The 21,720-nt window shown below is 38.0% G+C and overlaps 1 protein-coding gene across 6 annotated transcripts in view; it reads right to left on the bottom strand.

The window, feature by feature from the left end:
- phf14 (PHD finger protein 14) overlaps nt 1-21,720 on the bottom strand; it is a 147,752-nt gene that overhangs the window by 109,274 nt on the left and 16,758 nt on the right. For all 6 annotated transcript variants that reach the window (XM_072370807.1, XM_072370805.1, XM_072370806.1 and 3 more), the window contains exons 5-7: nt 4,334-4,493; nt 3,477-3,588; nt 2,162-2,299 (exon numbers count right to left, since the gene is read on the bottom strand). In XM_072370807.1, the coding sequence (XP_072226908.1) occupies nt 2,162-2,299; nt 3,477-3,588; nt 4,334-4,493 (410 nt within the window). The remainder of the gene's footprint in view (nt 1-2,161; nt 2,300-3,476; nt 3,589-4,333; nt 4,494-21,720) is intronic.

Genomic DNA, 21,720 nt, shown 5'->3' with positions numbered 1-21,720 from the left:
TTGTTGTAATTTGGCGCTATATAAATAAAACTGAATTTAATTGAATTGAATGTTCATTTATAAAAAAAAATAGATATACTGTAAGAGGGACCACCAGGAAATTCTATGTAATTTGGCAGCCATTTATTTCCTTTGTTGAAGGTACGGCAGCTATTAACATATCTATGTAACCCAAATGTATGTACCTGTTTTTTGTTGGATGTTTTTTTCCGTTATGGTTTTATGTGTTATTTACCTAGTTTGTGTATGTATCGATGTCTGAAATTTGTTTGGGGTCCAACACATGTGGGTGGGGGGTATTGGGAGGTTTGCTTGTATGGACAGGAACTAGACTTGATTGTCTCATATGTGAATTGTATTTCCTTTGTCTGTTATATTTGAAAAATAAAAAAAAAAAAGAAAACAAAGGAACATTCCCACACATGAGATTGATCTCTGCAGTGCCTTTTGCTTATCTTATCAAGACATTTCATTATACAGACATATAATATAGGTCAACAAAAGAGGTAAATGAACAATAATGTTCATTTGTTTTCTGTGGGTGTTTTTATGGGAATGTGGATTACTTACAGGTCTATTTGAGGAGTGCCTATGGTTTGCATGTTCCACATTTTATCATAAGTGATATCATAGTCATGCAGTGTGGAACACTGGTCTGGTCTTATCTTGACTCGGTCTCGCCCTGTCTTGACCCCCTCAAAGTCTTGGTCTTGACTTGGTCTTGATACACTGTGGTCTTGGTCTTTTCTTTGTCTTGGTTTAGGTGGTCTTGACTAAAACACTGCTTCTGGCCTAGAAACACCTTGGGATCCCCCAGGAGGAGCTAAAGGGTATCGCTGGAGAGAGAGATGTCTGGGTTTCTCTCCTAAACCTGTTGCCTCCGCAACCCAACCTCAGATAAGTGGATGAAAATGGATGGATTCAGTTAATTAATTTGTCATGCATACAGACATTGGAGCTTAGGTTAAGGACTCTGGTATGGTTATGCATGGTTGTGTAGTGTAGCACCAAGAATGAAGTTCCAATGCAGATTGGTGCAACACCACTAGAAGCACCTGTACTTGTTGTGGCTTTCCACTGCTTTACATGGTCAGTGTCAAAAACTTATGGAAAGGGCTGCAGAAGCACCACATATGAGAAGTTCCTCGAAGAAGCCGACTTGAACTTGGTACTAGCCTGTGGCCCTCTAATGCATGTCATTCCTTTCTCTCTCTGAACTTTCCTGAGGGAGATCCTTTGGGGGTATAAGCCATTCTTCTGTGTGCAATTTGATCCACTCTGAATGAGAGCTATGACATCATATGCCGATAATTAAATCAGATCTGTCAAGTGTGGCTGCCAACATTTGCCAAAGTTACACTGTCTTCACTGCTGTAAGTGATTTTCAAGGAAGGGATTCAAAGGTATAGCACAGGGAGGAAGGTTTAAGGCATGGAAATCGTCACATAACCCGTTTTTTGTGAATGATATCCTGATAATATCGCAGATGGTCCTCTATTGCCCTCCTGACTGGTCTGTGGCACGGCTTCTAAATCGGAGTGTGGCAATGTGGAAGTGTTATGGCTCTCTCTAATAGAAAAATAGCATGCCTCCTAAATAAGAATGGGGTGGGGGGTCTATCACAAGTGGAGAAGATTAACCATCATAACTTTTGTTCATAAGTGACATGAAAAAGGAACTATGAAGTTGACCGTAGGTTGTGTGCAGATTCTCCAGCCATATGGTTGCTGTACCATTTCTTAGTGATGAAGGAGCAGAGTACTGTGACAATGCTCTTACTTTTCCCACACCATATCTTAGTTATGGGCACAGACTTTGGGTAGGTCATATGTGAATGCAAAGGCAAACTCTTCCATAGGGTGCAATAAAAGTGTCACTGTAAAGTTTTACAATCCTGCATCCTTCTTTTAAATAATAAAACTTCCAACTCTTTCAGTATTGCTTTACTTTGGTTTCTCATTAACACAGCTCATCTCTCGTGGGGGAAATTCAAATTTTCATGTAGCTCAATTAAAATATTGAGAATGATTGTATATTAGAACAATTAGAACAATGGCCATTTTCTCCAGTTTGTCCAGGCTTTGTAGCTCCTGACTATTTGATAACTATGTAAAATATTAATATGCCACTTTTTGTCCAATATCCAGGTTGCTGCCCTTACCTCCTCAGCTGCAGCCTCAGAGAGAAGTCCTTCCCTCTGTGCACAGGTAACATGAAAGTAGGATCGACACATTCCTGCATCACAGCTGATGCACACACCAGTCCGAGCAAAGCGGGCATCTTCACAGAAGCTGCACTCCTTCATAGAACAAACACAGCGAGAGGACTTCAAGTTGAGTTTACACGAAGCATAAAGTGAACACTGCTTTCTCTTAGCCCTTAATCATATGGTCACAGGCCATCATTTTTAACAGCCCCAAACAACGAGTAAAAATATGGAAACACATATTCTTTTCTCTCTTAGCAGATTAATTAATTAAATTAATTTTTATTTATATAGCGCCAAATCACAACAAATATCATCTCAAGGCGCTTCAAAGATACAGTCTAATTCAAGCCAATTACAATCAATTTCTTTGGAATATAATCATAATCCAATCCAATTAAATTCCAAAATAATCCATCCATTTTCTATACCCGTTTAATCCAATTTAGGGTCGCGGGGCTGGAGCCTATCCCAGTTGTCATTGGGTAAGAGGCAGAGTACACCCTAGACAGGTCGCCAGCGCATCACAAGGACACAGAGGTATACAAGGCAAACAACCATCGACACTCACAATCACTTCTAGGGACAATTCAGAGTCACCAGTTAAGCTGACATACATGCAAAGTCCTTGAAGAGAATCCATGCATATACAGGGAGAACATGGAAACTCCACACAGAAAGGCTCTATCCAGGACTCAAACATGTACTACTTTATAAAACTTTTTTCTTTACTACTACTTAAAGACATTATCGTCACCTACAGATAGATTTTAAAGGTTGTTATTACAAGTGAGCATCCTAAATTTGTATATTCTCGTGAGCGAGCATTGTATGTTGCTTATTGCTGCAGCGCTCACAGGAAACAGTGGCAGATGGAGCGGGCTAAACAAACATGGAAATGGTTACAGAACTTTTACATGGCCATTTTTTTTATTTCAAAGTTCTTCCAGACAGCACAGACGACAGAGTTTCATTCAAAGTTTCATTCAATATATTCAAGGTTCACTCGATATATTCAAGGTTCTATCAATATAATCAAGTTTCACTCCATATATTTAAAGTTTCATTCAATATATTCAAGTTTCATTCCAAATATTCAAAGATTAATTTCCTGAACAACATGCCATAATATATACACACACGCATAAATATATAAATACACACACATATCTAAAAATATATTTTTACTGGCCTAAGAGAGTCTTAACATGTCATTAAATCACTGTAAACATCTAACTCATCCTCAGTCAATTCTAAAATTAGAACTTGCCTTGGCACCATATTTGGAATAATTCATCTCTGTGAGCGTCACTGGTCGTAGTTTGTCGATGTCTCCAAATGCTACTCCCGGGACATAAAGTGCACAGACCACATGCACCCACCTGAAAACATAAGAAGAAGAACATACTACACTACACAAGGTGAACAGTTTGCTGTATTGATATCTTTACTCTTTCACAAAATATCATGAAACTGAATAAAATGTTCAGTATATAAATAAAATATATAGCAATGGCTTATTTTTGCATTTAGCATAAGGAACTGCTGCAGACAGTAAGGAACCTATTATTATTAAATTGGTAACAGTGAGTTGCTTAGAGACTTCAAAGAAATGTACTTGGAGATTAATGCAGCCCTAGATTCTGGATACAGTTTGGTGTGACACAATTTCAAATGCAGACTTTAGGGAAAAGAATCCCAAGTCCAATATAAAGATATCCATCTCTAGCAAGCAACCGCTTCACAGTTTAATTTGCTGTGTTTTTCATGCTCTAGTGAAGTAGTAAATTTGGGTGCAGCCTGGCTGAGGAGCACTATCAGCGATAACGTGGCTGAAGTCTCCATGCTTCACAAAACACACTCTTTTCTCTCATTCCTTTTCATCCTCTATCTCTTCTGTTCCTTCCATCCCACTCTCTCATATTCCATCACAAGTTCTCTCTCCCTTAGTCCAACTTCCTTTTCCCCCCAGCTGTGAATATACAGTATTGACAATTTAGATGGTGTTTGGCTCCCTCACCTTTTGACAACCTAAGATCATTAGTTTTTATTTGTCTGAAAACTTTATATGCCCTGCCTGTTATTAATGCCAACTGACTACCAGGTCAATGTGCAATTATATCCCACCTTCCTGCGTCTGTCTCTTTAAAGATGCCATCTTGGTTTGGGCACAGTTCACAGCTGGGAGTCACTCCATTCTTACAAGCATCGCAGAACCAAGGCTCTGTTGAATTCTCAGAAGCCGAGCTCATAATCGAGTCGCTCTCACCGTCCACACCGTAACACCCTGGAATAAAAATTCAATATGGTGGTTATGGCAAAGTTAATGTAGTGAACGCTGTTTATCAAAGATAACATCAATCATCCTGATTTCTGTGACCGTGTCAAGAGCCACTTTTTCCGTTTTAAAGGTCACATTATGGAAATTAGTTGGAACTCTTTGCGTGTAAAAGGTATGCTAGCTCCCACCCAACTAAGTTAAAATAGTTGAGTATCAACAAGTAAAATTTAAGAGTTTTTAAGACTATAATGAATACAACTTTTTCACCCATTTCACAACCATACTGGCAAAAAAAGTACTAAAGGCATGAAGGAAACTTGGAGGCCCGGAATTACTTGCAAAGTATAGGATTTTTTTTTACAGATTTCACATTGGAATACAAAATGCTTAATCTAACTAAAAACACCAGAAGCCTCTCTATTGTGAACTAATATTTGTTCTACTGTTAACTTTGGAGATAAGGTCCCCCCACCCCTCTCCCCTCACTTTTGAATTGCAACACTTATATGTAAAAGAAGTGATGAAGAAGTGGATTGTGAAGGGCCATCTTAATGGAGACATGAAAATATAGTAATTACAGTAACATTAAGTAAAGTGGTGCACAGTAACGTGATTTTACATTGTGCACTAACATCATCACGTTAGGGTTTCTCATCAATTTCATGCGCGTCAGTGCCTGTAACGTTAAACTGCTCTCGTTTCCTGAGTGGAATCCAGAGGAAAATACACCGTTAAGGGGACACGGGATGTCATATGCAACAGCAGCTTGTCGCTATGACAGAGAATATATGCAGTCAGATCTGAGTTTACATGTGTCGTAACGGCTCCTACAGACGAGAGACACCTGCCGGGTGCGCCAAGCTGCCGGTGACTCCCCCGCATCATTAAAACACCACAACGGAGCAAAAACAGAAGAAAGATGTCGTACGCCAACACACTAACTAGTTGTGCTGGATAAACTCTGACCGGGGTGCACAGGTACTTTAATTGCGTTTTGTTGTTATAGCGTCCTCAAAAATCAAAATAATTAAAAGCAAGACTGAAGTTTATGCATTTGTTTTAAATAAAAGTAACATCAATACATTTTTAAGACCTTTCAAAATCGCATTTAAAACATTTTATGAAATTTTAAGATAATTTTAGACATTTTAGGGCCTTAAATTCAAATGTCAACGTTTTAAGTCTTTTTAATACCCTGCGGATACCCTGATAAAACACCTCCCTCATCATTTGTAGTTCAGCCATTTATTTTATTTATTCTTTTTATCTGCTTAACAGTTAAATAAATGTGTCACACACATGGTTAAGTTTGTCCGATTGTAACTTTCCTACAGGTGGATTTTTTAAGGCATTTACTTTGTTGTATTTTTTTTATTATCTTAAACACGGTATTAAAATAGCTTGTTTGTGTGGGTGGGTGTGTGTTTGTGAGTCAGACAGAGGTTTCTTCACCTCCATACCCCCACAGCAGTAAAGACCAGTATATCAGATAATTCGTGGCACCACAACAACTATATATAATGATTCTCTATCATGACTCTCTATAATGACTATTCTTCTCTCTCTGGGTACTCCTGCTTCCAAAAACATGGACGTCAGATGAATTGGTGATTCTAAATGGACCCAAGGAGTGAGCGATAGCATTCATGGTTGTTTATCTCGTTTGTCCCTGTGATGAACTAGCGACCTGTCCAGGGTGTACCCTGTCTCTTGCCCAGTGACTGATAGGATAGGTTCCAGCCTCCACGTGACCCTGGACTGGATTAAGCAGTTTTAGAAAATGGATGGTTAATAGATAGTAAATGAACTGCATTTATATAGTGCTTTCCAGGCATGTTAACTGCTCACACTGCATTACACTACAAGTCATATTCACACAGCACTTCTCAGTCTATACAGTTTTTTAGGGTATGTGGTGCTTATTTCTCTACCATACACAAACTCATACAGTCATGAATACATCAGAGGCAATACAGGTTCAGTGCCAGGGATCATACCATAAACGTTCCATTTGGCAAAAGACCTCTGTACCCCTTGAGCCACAGCTGCCCACTATGACAATATAATTTCCTTTTCTGATTAATAAAGCTTTACTTTATTCAATTATGTCATTGATTACAGAAAAATTATATAATTTCTTAAGCCCAACACAAAGGGTGTGTGTCCATGTTGGCAAACAAAGCACCACTGTAAAGGGCAGGGAAGACAAACTGAGTCTTATGACTTACCATATAATCCTGGCAACAAATGACAAATTTAATATTTTCCATACATAACAATGATTTTTCAGCATAGTTCAAGGGAGACAGCTAAAGGGAAAAAATGTTTTAGTTCAGATGAAAAGGAAATCATATATTGCTTTTAAAAGCTGTTACAGAAAATACTTCACATATATCCTTCCGTGCAAGAGACGACACTTGCGATGTCCACACCTGCATGCATTTGATCAAATGATCATCTTTGGCAAAATTGTAGTTACAAAAGTGGTAGCTGGCCTCTCTTGGCAATTTTGAAATATTAACAGACATATTCAACTTGCGCTGGCTTCTCCAAAGTAGAAAAATCATCGTAAACACTGTTCATAGCAATCAGTGAAGTTTTTCTGCAACTTCCATATGCTGTATTACATGTTTGGTTCAGCTAAACTATACAACCCTCCATTTGTATTGTTAGTACATTTAATTTGAGCAAGTGCCATTTTGGAATGATGACAAAGACATTTTAGTCTGGTCTAATCTTAAAATTTGTTGAAACTGCACTAAATTAAGGTAGATCTGTTTGTCCCTGGTGATTTGTTAGGAAGTGCCCTCCCTCTTAAACTGTTTGAGAGGAGGCAAAGTAAGGCTTGACATAATCAAGATGGAAACAGCGTCACAGGCCGATCATTTTGCGAGATATAAAGCAATCCAATATCAAAGGGCCTCTGGATAGGTGCTGTGTGGGACATTTTCGAAACACACAGTGGTGTACTGATCCCAGCAGAGTGCGACAGATATCCAATCAATGCCAAATTGACTTTTCAGGAAGGAAGGCAAGAAACTATAGCATAGTTGTCAGACAGAGGACAGAAGCAGGTATGTGCATTATAATAAAATATGTTCTTTCAGTATTAGAGTATGTAAACCTATCTTAAATGGACACTGACATAACATTAGGCACAATATGTGCAACACCTCCAGTGTTAAACTTTAGTTTTAATTTTATTTAATGATAGGATTTCACAATATAGCGATAAAAGGGCAAAATAACTACACTGACCCATCTCTCACTCTGGCATTAATAGATTTATATTCTCCACAGCAATCAGACATTAAAACTTGCGTATCTGAGATTTTAATCTTGTGTTGAAAACAAGAAAGGATGTTGGAGATGATTTTTTTTTTTCTGGGCCAGTTACTTCATTATGAGGATACCACTCGAATCAATCAGCATACAGTCATCTACAGTTATTGCCTTCCAAACTGCAGCAAAGCAAGCTAAGTCATATGTGCACCATGAGCAAGAGGGAGATAAACAATGTAGAAAACTGGCTCCTTTGCTGGGAAGCTGTTAATCTTCCGTGGTACTACAGCACCACAAAATGAACCTTTGATAAAGGAAGAAAAAAAATAGCCCCAGAGAATGAAGTAGAAGCCAAGAGAACGCATTTTAATGTTGTCCTCTTAATTTTCTGAGGTTACCTAAACAATTAATTGGCTGATTTGGTTTCTATGGCAGCTATTACACCAGGCAAACGTGCTCTTCACTACCAATGAGGGTAGCAATCAGTACTCTGCGGAGATAACACTCCAGCTCTTAATTCAGTTGAGCAGGCTTCTGGCTTTTTGAGCTATGGGAAAGACTCACAAATCAAAAGCTCAATGTTCCGTAGGCCTGTTACTGAATGCCACACTGGGGAGGCAGAGAGCCCAAACAAAAGCAAACAATGGTGCAAACCGAGTTGTTTATTCAGTTCTACACTTTGTTTGGTGAGTGCTTGTCCTTTTCTGATTGAGAAACCATTTGCTCTGTGTCACTGTGAAATGCTATTTTTTTTACTCTGCTCATGAAAAACTGTAGGGCCTTTGGTTTCTTCTTTAGATCAATTCACTGGGGCAATCAAGTCAAAGCTGGAGTCAGCACAGACTCTCAAAATAAAAGTTTGAAATATAGCTTCCCAATATATATGGTAATCTCCAATTACCCAAACAGTATGTAGGAAAGAAACCAACATAGTTCCACTCAATTTCTATTTTGTTAAAAAGATGCATCACTGGTACACCACTGGCAATAGTTGGACGCTTCAGCTTAACTGACTGAGCTTTGAACTGTGAAACTGAGACTTGTGAACAACCACCGTGTTGGTTTAACCGACTTATGGCTGAACCATGGCACAAATCTGTTATGTTTCTTTTGAACTGAAATACTAAGCTCAGGTGGTTAAGCTATGGGTTGCTGGCTAATATGAGCTAAGCTGTTGAAAAGTGATGACTACAGGACAGCTTTATAATCCCTGGGGAAAAGATTATCCTTGTCAGAAATGATGACGGTAGGAAAAAAAAAAAGTTGACTTAAGCAAAATAAATACTTTTACTTGTACTGAGATTTAGAAGAAAGAAAAAGCTGTCTTCTTGTTCTTAACAACGGTTAACTGATCAGGTGTGCATCTATCCAAAAATAAGACGAAGAAATCTTGCCAGACAATTAGCAGGCCAGTCGTTTGTTAATCATTTACTGCATTAATGACAATTCTAACTTGGACACAGTTTTCTGTCAATCGTCAACCTACAAACCCTTTAAAACTATGTGCTTCTGACTCGTTCCGAAGTATACCGATTTTTGTCATGTACATTCCTGGGCCTGAGACTGCTCTGGAGCACTGGAGGCTGAGATACCGCAGTTCACAACTTTTGTTTCCAGCATTGCACTCATCATTTTCTTCACAATCGCTTGAAATATTTCTGTGGGCTGTTGATGCCGTCTACTTCTTGTGTACATCTGCAGGACTCAAAAGGAGATTTGTTGTTATGACAGTGGTGTTTCGTCACACAACTGTGTTCATTATCATTACCCTGGAAACAATCTAAATTAATTATTAATCATTATTATTATTCTTTCACAAACTTGAATTTATGAACTCATAAAAATGTACAAAGAAGCTTTTTCAGAGGCTCACAATGATAGGTCAATTAATTGATTGGCAAACTTTGTTTCCAGAGGCAAGACAAAACAAATTTTCAGTTAATTGTTGTCAGGTCTCGTAAACACTCACTTCCTGTTTTATTTTGAAGTATTAACCATTCCTCTCGTTTCAGATAACTTGCCCTTCCTCCCGTGTCATGTGTCTGAGTGTCTACCCTGATCACCCTAAATGTTTCCACCTGCTTCCCTGGGAACCTCATGTGTATTTAGTCTGTATCTTCCCTTGTCTGGTCGCCAGTGTGTTGAATTTGTCTTTCAGAACGTTCTCACTCTAGCCTCTACAGCGACCACAGTCTTGAGTATACCATAGAGCTTGTTTATTGATGCGTTCCTCTTTTTAGAGTGATTTACTGTTGTACCTTTTTGATAGTCATAGATTTAACCCAAGTGATTTTTTGTTGTTTTTTTCATGCTCATATTATCTCTGTTAGTGGAGTGTTTTTCATTTATATCCTTAAAGTTTATAGCAACTCCATTAGAAGGAGTTTCTTTCTGTTTTTGTTTTGTTAACTTTCTATAGCGCCTCCAACGATTCGGGAGTGGTAGGTTTAATTTGTAAAATTTCTATAGCTTTTGTTTTTTCCTCCTAGCGAGGAGAGGATTTTCGTTTGATAAGTTTTATAGTCACACTCCCCTCTTCATAGATATTGAGGAGAGTGTGTTAGGAATTTATAGCCCATTGTTTTGCTCTGCAAAAGAGACTTTCGGTAATTATTGTATAAATAAAACACTATTATTGATACGACCCTGCATCTGCCTCCTGTACTTTCACAGTCCGTGACAATCGTCAAATTTCTTAATTGCAACATTTGCATAAACCAACTCAACTCAAAATGAATGGGGTATCCAAACTTTTGACTTGTACTGTATCTTTTTTAAATTGTCCAAAGCATAATAAAAGTATAAAGCGGTGATCAATACACTTTTTGCAATTTAATATATCTCCCAAGATAATAGGAAACATATTTTGGATGGAGAAACTTGAAAATACAACCATATTTAATATCACCAACCAGTTAGTTTGTATTATAAATTTTGTATATCCTAACTTTGTATATTATAAAGTTATTATGTGCCATTTATACTTTTACATCCATACAGGAAGAGAAGAGCCAATGCCATTTTCACTGTTCTGATACTATTAGAATTCAGTACAAAATCAAATGTTGACCGATCTGCTGCCAATAATAATTACCTCACAAATTCACTTATTCTTTCTGTTTGAGTAAAACTTGATAAAAATTAGTGATCTACAATATAACATTACTTTTTTAAATATCAACTCATACATTTGGGAGACACAGATCTGAGGACCATAAAAGAGGCAGGATTGTAAGAATGTATTGAGTCAAAAACTATGCACACTCTGGTTTTGTTTCTCTTTCTTTGGATTTTAATGGGATTTGTTTATCATAAAATAAATAAAGCAGTATTAAAGTGAGGTAAATGATGACAGTATGATATATGAGCATGTGTGCAGGAAAAAAATCATCCAAAAGAGTTTCAGTCGCATTTGAGATTAAAGCTGAACTTGGCTTTCACATAACTGTATAAGAACACATTGAAAACCTAAAGGATGATGGACTTGTACATTTTCTAGTTATGGGTGCCAATGCCAAAGGCAGGGCACACATATTACTATTGCTCATACTTATTGTGAGAATGCTTTAAGGCATTCTCACTATTGTTTTCCTGTTTCCCTTTATTGTGAGAATGCATTAAGGCATTCTCACTATTGTTTTCCTGTTTCTCTTTTTTGGCACTTAACTACTCCTGCAATCTTTCACCGATTTCAACAATTTTGGTATCAAAACGTTCAGCTCCTTCGGGAGATTTATGCTATGACTTTTGGTGTTGATATTTTTTAAACTTTTAATTCAAATTTTCCCATCTTTCAAATGAATGGAAATTTCTTTCAACTCTTCAAAAACTTCCTCCTCTTTCCAACCTAACTAGTTCAACATACATTCAGCTGGAGACACCATTCAAACTTTAAAATGTTCACAAGACATTCAGCTATTAGCAAATGATTCAGCTTTTTCAAATATTAAGCCACTTTTGAAATATGACAGTTTAAAAAACATGAAAATTTTTGCTCCTTCTTGATTTTTATGAATGAGAAGATTAGAGTGGCACACCGATCATTTTAACTTTTTCTTATATTCAAACAAATTCCTAATAGCTCACATTTACAGAATTTCAGCTATGAGCCTTGAAGCCAGAGAAACCTTTCAATTTCTCTCACTAACTCCAATGGAAATTTGGTGGAACGCCAGAGACAGGTTCAACTGTGTTCAACTCGCTGCCGTTTAAATTTTTTTCACTCATTTGAAATAAAAACTACATTGCCGCGTTCCTCCAAGCCTTCTGCTTCTTACGGTCTTCAAATTATTTTCCTCGCTCTTCCGGTTTTCTCACAGGAGGTCATAGTATCCAAAAATGCAATTTCTGCAGGTTATACAGGGAGAGAGCTCGTTAAGCTGCAGCTGTTGACAAACATTGCTATCACTGATGACATCACTCTTCCACTCCCTGCTGTTTATTACACTGAAGCCATTTTAACTATTATTCACTTGATTTCTGATAAATTTCCACGAGATTCAGCTTTTTGAGCATGTTCAACTAATCCCATTCAGCTACTTTTCTGCCTTCTTAAAGCTCCAGCTCCTTTCAAAAGGACATTTCAGGCCTTTTGAAACTGCAGCAAATTACTTTTTACTAATATTTCAACTGCACATTTTTCCTCAAAATTTTTTAACCTTTCAACTTCTTCAACTAAGACTTCTGCAGTTTTTTCCAAAAGGTTTAAATGATTCCATTATTTTATTTTCATCTTCACTGCTTCAACCAGGATTTCAGCAACTTGCTTTCTGCTAAACTTTCACTATTTTTAGTTTTAGAAATGTCACACTTTAGAAATGTCAAGACTTTTCACTTATTACCTGCTTGAAATCCTTTTGTTTGTAACCCTTCAGCTTTTCTTTGCTGACAGTTACTCCAGCCAACATGGCTGCCCCATTGTAAAAGCTTTATGCCAGCCTGTGTTATGTGTGCTCCTAATACAATGTAACATGGCGTTATCTGTCTCTCAGCCATCACAGCACAAACATCCATGATAAAGAAGCTTTCAAAAACACATTTCTGGCCTTTTGAAACTCGAGCAAATAATTTTCTGCTAAATATTCACATTTTCCTGCATTGTTTGTCATCTTTCTGATCTTTTCCCTTTTAGTTTAGCATTTTTCTTCTCTTTCCTGTACTTTTCTGCCTTCATCTAGCTTCAGGTGATTAAAATATTCACATTCTTCTGCATTATGAACAGAATTCATTTCAAATGTCCTTCTTTAAACCTTCATTTTTTTTTTCTGCCAGGACTTGTAAATTTTTTTTTAAGACATTTAATCAATTTAGCCTTTTTTCCAGTAAGTTCAAGTCATTCCAATGTTCAATGTTGAAATTCTTTCAACCCAGACTTCAGCAACTGTTTTATGCTCAATTTTCACTATTTTCAACTTTTTTAGCATGGTCAGCTATCCCCATCCAGCGAATAAGCATTCTCATTGCTGTTTCGCAGGAACAGCTCTTTCTAGTTATTCTTCCGTTTCCGCCTGTTTTTCGGCGCGCTACTCCTCCCGCAGCGTTGGTCCGACCGGAATAAAAAACACATGGCTGCGTGCACGCCGATCGGGAGAGGTGTGCTATTACTGTTCTCTCTCATTACTCGAGCGGAATTCCGGATAAATGGGAAAATGCGGGCAAATTGTCAATGGGAAAATGAATGGAGAAGGCCTTCGAGCCCAAAACTGCCTCCCCTTGGAGGCCTCTGAACTCAGCCATACAAGGTCACACACACATCATTCAAAGTTTGTGTGTGACAGGAAAGATGATGTTTATACATGAAAATAGGGCAGTAACTCAGCCATACGGTATCACAGAGACATCATTCAAAGTTTGTATGTAACGGAAAGACTCAGCTTTAACTGTGGTAAAGGGCTTGTTAATAGCTTATACGGCTTTGACACAACGGCAGTTTACGTTTTAGGTGTCCAGAGGAGCTAATTTCCTGGCTTCACACTCTAACTCTCACTCTAAAAATCTTTAAAAAATGATTTTTCGAACAAATGCCTCTCACGTCCAAAATATCTGCCTGATCTGGATAAATTATACATCAAAATGTAGGTATTTTAGTTCTCTTTCACCCAATGTGACTGTTATTGAGCTGGGCCTCACAGATTTCTCACAAATCCCATTATAAAACGGGCGAGCCATGAAATCAGTCGGAAAAATAATTTTAAAACTGCCATAATAAAGGAGCCACGGGGGTTAGAAGAATAAAAATTACACCGCTGGCTTCCCCCGTCCCTTCTGGCGCTCACGGTGAAAGAATTATTCGGATACGTCTTCTACTTTTCGAACAGCGATCGTTTGTTCCAGACTTTTGCCTCAAAATGAAAACCCCATGATTTTAAGGGGACAAAGTGAGGTGCAGATTTGACAGTTGACAATTGGCTCTCACAGCTGTTGCCCATAGCAACTAATTGGGACCTCACTCAAGATGTCTGCCCTGTTCTATCACAGCTGATGAAGCCAGAGCCAAGATGGCTGGCCTGCTGTAACAGCATTATGCCAGCCTGTTTTATCTGTGCTCCTAATACAATATAACATGACAGCCTCTGTCTGTCAGCAGGGCAGGAGCAGGGCAGCCAAAACTGTGAAAACAGCTTCATGCCAGCTGCTCACGAGACAAATGCGCGCGATAGTGCGCACTGACTCATATGTTTTCCATTATTAACACATCAACTGTGATAACAGCTTCATGCCAGCCGCTCACAAGACAAATGCGTGCGATAGCGCGCACTGACTAATATGTTTTCCATTATGCTCAACACATCAGCTGTGATAACAGCTTTGTGCCACTCACGAGACAAATGCGCGCGATAGCGCACACTGACTCATAAATTTCCATTACTCAGAACAGATTAACAGGTTCATGCTAGCTCCTGATTAGACAAATGCGCGCGATAGCGCGCACTAACTCATAAATTTCCATTATTCAGAACAGATTAACAGCTTCATGCCAGCCCCTCACGAGACAAATGCGCGCGATAGCGAGCACTGACTCATATGTTTTCCATTAACACATCAGCTGTGATAACAGCTTCGTGCCACTCACGAGACAAATGCGCGCGATAGCGCGCACTAACTCATAAATTTCCATTATTCAGAACAGATTAACAGGTTCATGCCAGCCCGATGAGACAAATGCGTGCGATAGCGCCCACTAACTCATAAATTTCCATTATTCCGAACAGATTAACAGGTTCATGCCAGCCCTTGATGAGACAAATGCGAGCAATAGCGCACACTAACTCATATGTTTCCATTACTCTCAACACATCAGTTGTGATAACAGCTTCATGGTAGCCCCTGACGACACAAATGCGCGCGATAGCGCGCATTCACTCATATGTTTTCCATTATTCTGAACAGATCAACCGGGCCTTATGTGTCTAAAGCAGGCAGATTTCACCAGAACAAGCCAGAATCTCATATTTCAGACTGATCATATGATCAATGCTTGACTGGCAACTACCAGCCTCTCTGTCTCTCTGTGTCTGTGTGTGGACGGGCAGAAGACGGGCAGCAGCTTGGCACCCATCAAAATTTCTTCAGAAATTTTCTAGTTGTTATTGATACTTGTGCCTTAAAAAGGACAAGTATGTAGAATTTAACAAATGAAAATATGACAAAAAAGATTTCTTTAGACAAATAGAAGTAAAGAGAGATGCTGTGCTATGCTAATGATTGTAATGACTGACAAGAATCAAATAATCAAAAGGCATGCTGGTAAAAACAGGACTTCTTTATGAGCTCAGGGAACATGTAGCTCCCTGCTCATAGCAAGCTTTTGATCTTTCGATCAGGTCTTCCTCACCCACCTTTCATGTCACCCTGTCTCTTCATCTGAGAGAGCGCAATGGTGTCCAGATAGTGAGAATACAAAAAAACAAAGAAATGCTGTGGAGTTGAGCAACAGACTGACTAATTTGGACAGCTTTAAATTATTCTGTCTCCCCTTGTCTCAACCTCAAACAAGGCAGTATGTGATCTCTAAAATGAGCCAGCATTTTAGGATTACACCATTTTAGTGCGCTTGTATAAGGTTTCATCTCCAACTCATGAGTCCAAATATGGATTGTTTTCAATATAGAATTACTTAAGGTAATCATTTCTCTATTGTTATCATTTCTATCTATCTATCTCTATTTCTCATTGTCAATACAGACTCAAACGAATCTGTAGCCTAAATTATTGTCATTGCTTTTTAACTAAAATTTGTATTTGTTTATTTTTATTCTTATCTCATTTTATTTTATTTAAATTTTCTACTTTTTTTGGGAAGATTTGTATTTTCTTAATATATGTATTTTTCTTAAATATATTTTGTATTTTATATTTTTTGCATGTTTGCACCAGCAGGAGTGGCATCAGATTTTCGTTATATGTATGCACTGAATATAATGACAATAAAGGCTATTCTATTCTATTGATCCTATTTATAGACTGGATAAAAATACCAAGCTGATGCATTGTAATTGTTTACGTTGCCTTAAAAAATATCCAAAATTTAAAGATAGTGGGATTTTTTTAATATCTGCAAGACAGTCTCCTGTAGAGGGCAGCGTACTACTGTATAGTCCAGTGATTTAATAAATGATATAGCTGAAAGTAACCAAGTAAACTAGAATTACCATCTTGTCTTCGTATGCTTCTGTTAATCAGTCAAGTTTCAACTGCATGTTCGGCAAATTCGGCAAAGGCAAAGGATATCATCTCAAATCATTTTAAGTATATCACATATTTAAATTAGGGCCGGGACTTTAACGCGTTAATTAATATGAATTAATTCCACAAAAATGAATGCGTTAAAAAAATTAACGCATTTTAATCACACTTATTTTGCACCGCGGAAAGCTTCTCACTGGATGAGTTTCAGGCATACCGATTATACTGGAGCACCAACTAACGTTCATGACTTCAGACATAGGCGGCGCCAGGTTAGGGCTTGGTGGGCCATAGAATTGTGTTAGCCCTGCCGTTGGCCTTGCCATAAAACCAAAAGAAGTGCGGAGTTCAACAGCGCCTCCACATCAGGCAGCTGCGATGACAGCTGTCACTCAGATGACGTACGTCACTCATGTGAGCGTGCTTTGAGTGCACGCTCGTCACAAAAACCGGCGGATTGTACTCATTTGAAAATCTCAACGTGGTGAGTTTTAATAATGTTTTTATTGTTTTTGAAAACTTTGCTGACTTTGTTGTTGCGTTTTGCGTGTTGCCTGTTTCATGCTGTTCTAATACATACTTAATTGGTCCGGGCTGTGTTTTGACTCTTGGCTGTTGTGTGGTAGACTATGTATGGTTTTAGGAAAACTTAACTATCAACTACACCATCTCTCTCTTTCCGTCTGTGTCTGTGTGTGTTTCTAGTTTTTAGATTACTCATGTTTTACTTTTTTTTTTGACATTTTTCTATTCTCTTGTAAATATTTGATTTTATTCTATTTTTTCTTCTTATGAATTTTTAGATACAAAGAAATTTTCCCCACTGCAATATCAATAAAGTTCAATTTAATTAAATTTTATCTTAGTTTCAGCCTTGCAGTTTCCAAAACACACTGGTCTGTGGACATGTGAACCAATGCTACTGGTTACAGTGGCAACATTTGTTGTACAATGCGTAAGTGGACATTGCCATATATCTTAAATATCATATCATATAGATAATATAAATAATAATAAGTAAAAATATTAAATATAGCTTAATATAATACAAATAATATTTAATAACAATAATAATAAAATAAAACTTAAAGCTGCCATCAGATACCTCCTTTCCAATGGTGACATCAAGCTGTTAAAACACATTCACATGTCTGGTGATAAACAGTAATATAAACAGTAATAATATTAAAAGAACATGGGAGTTGTTACTTTAGCTTCCATGCCATACTGGCATCTGCTTCTCTCTAGTGGAGGGTGAAGACTGACATTAAAATACTATCTAAATATAAATATAATTTCTCAAGAAATATTCAAAAGATTTTGGAGTTTACTGTCACTGTACATAACAAATGCATAAAGATCATAAAGATGAAAGATATTGTTCAATCAATAATCTTTGAAAATAGCTAATGTCCTACTTTCCTACATTAGCTTTGATATCACAATCAGATTTTTTCAGGTAGATATTTGAACTATGTTGACTTTAAGGATGTGTGATATAAATTAAGAGATAAACTTCTTTTTTTAAGTTTTGAGATGACTATCTTCTTGTTCTTTAGAATCGCTGTTTGCTTGGAACACACACAACTGAATCAGTCCAAAAACACAACTTACCATTGTATAACATAGGGCAGTTTTACAGTGATTGAGTACAGGAGAAGATGAGCAGTACCTCCAGCTGCAGGCGAACAGCAGACAGTTAAGCGGAGATAAGAGAGAGGGACAAATCTGCATATTCATAAATCCATGCATATTGAAGGTAGCTTTATATCACTTTGAGGCATGAAGGGATTATTTGAAAAAAAAAAATGTTATCAAATTGAACTTAAAAACAAATACATTCGGGGGTCATATGTTGGAGACTATCGATTCTGAGGAAGCTTCATGAGCATCTTAAAATTAATTTAACATTCTCTCTCAAAGCGGAGGACTTGTTACTGCTTTTTTTGCAGAAAAAAGGCTCTAAACAGTACTTGGCAAAACAACACCAAACAATGCTGTCGTCCAAGAACCAAAGTCAGGCCAAATCGAGACAAGCTAGCGAGAATGCCATGGCACCGCCATTAGCCCAACATGGCTGCGAACAGATGATAGACGGTAATGAGACTGAACTTGAGCCCAGACTTGTAAAAGCTCTCGAATTGGTAACTTTGAGATTAATGACAGCTATAAACAACAAACTTGACCCTCTGACCGAGACAATTCCTTCGCATTCCGAAGAGCTACACAAGGTTAACAACAAAGGCCGAAGCGGGGCTACTACAGCTATAAGCTACTAACGTGCCGCAGATGGCAAAGATGCTAACCCTGGAAAAGAAGATAGAATCTCTGACCGAAAACATTTACGAGATGGAAAACAGGGTCTGGCGAAAGAATATACGCATCTTTAACCTACCGGAGAATATGGAAGGTAACAACAGTCTCACCTTCTTCGAAAGATGGCTCCCGACTTTCCTGGGCATGAATAGAAAGGACAGCCGTTTCAAGCTGGAGAGGGCTCACCACCCCCTAGCACCTAAGCTCGGCTCTGGTCAGCGGCCACGTCCAGTCGTCATCCGATTCCATGCCTTTCCCAACAAACAGAGGGTGATGGCTGCAGTAAGGCGCAAGGCAACGGACGGCGAAATTACGTGCGAAGGAAAGAAAATCTCTTTCTATCATGATCTGTCTGCTGTGGTGCTTCGACGGCGGAAGGAAGGAGTTTAATGAAGCAAAGCAGCGGCTTAGAGGAATGGGTGCTGAATACTACATGCTTTTTCCTGCAAGACTCAAGGTGTCCATAAATGGCGAGAGGAAAAGTTTTCTCTCCCCAGCAGAAGCCTTCTTATTCGCGACCAGTACCACGGAGCAGGGATGAGGAATATAGGAATATTTTTGGTCGCCGGATCTGGGTAGTAAGTAATTGTGCTATAGAACTGTTATATTTGACTTATCATACAATATTAGCTACTTGCAGCTTAATATTGAAATCCCATGAAATTGAAGCTTATCTTATGTTGGGAGCAGGCGAAGAACCTGCACGATGTGATTTGCTTATCTGACTTGTCTTGTTTATCAGTATAGTTCATAGAAGCCAAAATGAGTTTATTACTATTTGTAATGTTCCTATGATTCTGTCTTGTATGTGTTCTGTGCTCAGCCCTGGTCTATAGTGGTAGAATCAGACACAGTTAACAGCTTTTAAGCAATGCAACTTGGTTTGCATGCTTGTTTTGATTTGTTTCAATTTGCAGACGATCTGCTTATTGTAGCCATCAATATAACCATGTGGCCTCCAAAAACAACGTTTCGCTTTCGGAATATAAGGGGCTTGAGGGGGGAAGCTAAAGCAGAGAAAGGTTTATGATTTGCTTAAAAGGGAGAGAGTAGTTGTAGCTCTATTGCAAGAATCTCACCTGAATGACAGTAAACACCTGAAACTGAAAAATAGTTGGATAGGTCAAAGAAAGTTTTTCTTGTTCACAACTAGTAGAGGTGTGGTTGTGCTAATACATAAAAACATTTTGCATTTCAGTTGATGAAATGCTCTATGTTTTTTTCAGGGCCAATAACCGATATTTGGAGCCGATAGTCATTCGCAGTAGAAGTAAAAATATCAGCAGCCTGTCTAATAAAGTCAAATGAAAACTTAAAACAAATAAATAGCTCCCCGAAGTTTTCAACTGCAAATAAAGTTAATAGTTCAAACAATAAACAAAAAGTGCAGGGAGTTCCAAGGCTCAGCAGCATCTCTTATAAAGTTAACTCAAAATTCAAATAAATAAATAAATAGCTTCCTGAAGTTTTATAAAGTAAATACAAGTGCCAAACCAATTAGTAGTCCCAATTGAGCAGCACCAGATTGGGCGGCAACCGCCATTCCAACATCCCACCATTCCGACAAGACTTTCCATATAAGGAAATGTGCGTCACTCAACAGGTCTCTTCTTTTTGTTAATGCATTTTTACTTGTTTTAAGACATTTGTACAGATACAGTCTTTAAAAGCATTCTCTCTGCCTGTTATTTTTCCAAGCTTGTGAAGTTTGAATGAAATTAAATTGATACTGAAAGACAATTTAAGGGTCAAATCTACAGTCAGAGGGAAGGATCAGGTGAATGTGGGCTTATTTCGGATTTTAAAAATAAAAATAAAAGATGATGGCACTCAGGATCCATCCAGATGGGCTGTGTTGTTACTATTTCCCTGTAAATCTGGTGTATCCATCACACCTACATAACAGCTGTTATGTAGGTGTGATGGATACACAAAAATGACCAACAAACATAGACAAACACTGTGCTGTGCTGTGACAGGTCACTGACACTGTATTTGTGCTTAATCTAACATGTTTCAGACTTGCCCGATTTACATTAATACCTGTATTTTGATATTTGAAATTTTAGGAGATTTTGATAATAGATTATTGAAGTTGGTTTGCAAGATTGTTGAGTTCCTCTAAAAAATAGACTTTAATAGGTTATTAAAGGAATTGTATCAGGCATGCTCAGGATGGAAGACTGGACTGAAGACAAGTTTCACTGCAGTTTTCCTGAGCTAGGATATTGTTTTTGAATTGGCTCTATTATTGGATTATTTTTAAATCAATTCATTGGATTTCATTGGATTGATTACAATGAATTGAATTCCAATTGGCTTGAATTGGACTATGTTATTTAAGTGCCTTGAGATGACATTTGTTGTAATTTGGCGCTATATAAATAAAACTGAATTGAAAATTGAATTGAACAACTCCACAGATCCCCTATTGCTACAGAAAAAATGTGCGACACAGGCTGCCTTAGATACTTCATTAACCCTACAAGCTAAAAACGCTCTTTTTTCAACATAAAAGTTGTACGAATCGGGTAATAAACCTAGCAAGTACTTGTCTCACCTCATCAAATCAAAGGCAGGACCCCAAGTTATACACTGTATTGCCAAAAGTATTCACTCACCCATCCAAATAATAAAATTCAGGTGTTCCAATCACTTCTGTCACGACTTAGTTTGATTATGTTTTAAGTTTCTGGTTAGTCATTAGTTTTGCCATGTTTTCCTCTGGTTTCTCTTGCCCTGCCATCAGCTTCACCCACAGCACCTGTGTTTTGTCCCAGCTGCACTCCATCACCAATCACCCCCCTCAGTATTTAGTTTCCAGGTTCCCCCACGCACACTGCCAGATCCTCACTTTCACTCATGTTATCAGGTATGTCTTTGTTATCCAGGTCAGGTTTTTCACAGTTCTAGTCAGGTTTTTGTTTTGTTAAGTTTCTAAGTTATGTTT

Source organism: Leuresthes tenuis, unplaced genomic scaffold (genome assembly GCF_036924035.1).
Source record: "Leuresthes tenuis unplaced genomic scaffold, fLeuTen1.0.hap1 SCAF_18, whole genome shotgun sequence".
Classification (NCBI taxonomy): domain Eukaryota; kingdom Metazoa; phylum Chordata; class Actinopteri; order Atheriniformes; family Atherinopsidae; genus Leuresthes; species Leuresthes tenuis.
The sequence above is the reverse complement of the archived record's forward strand: the minus strand, read 5'-3'. Positions and strand labels throughout refer to the sequence as shown.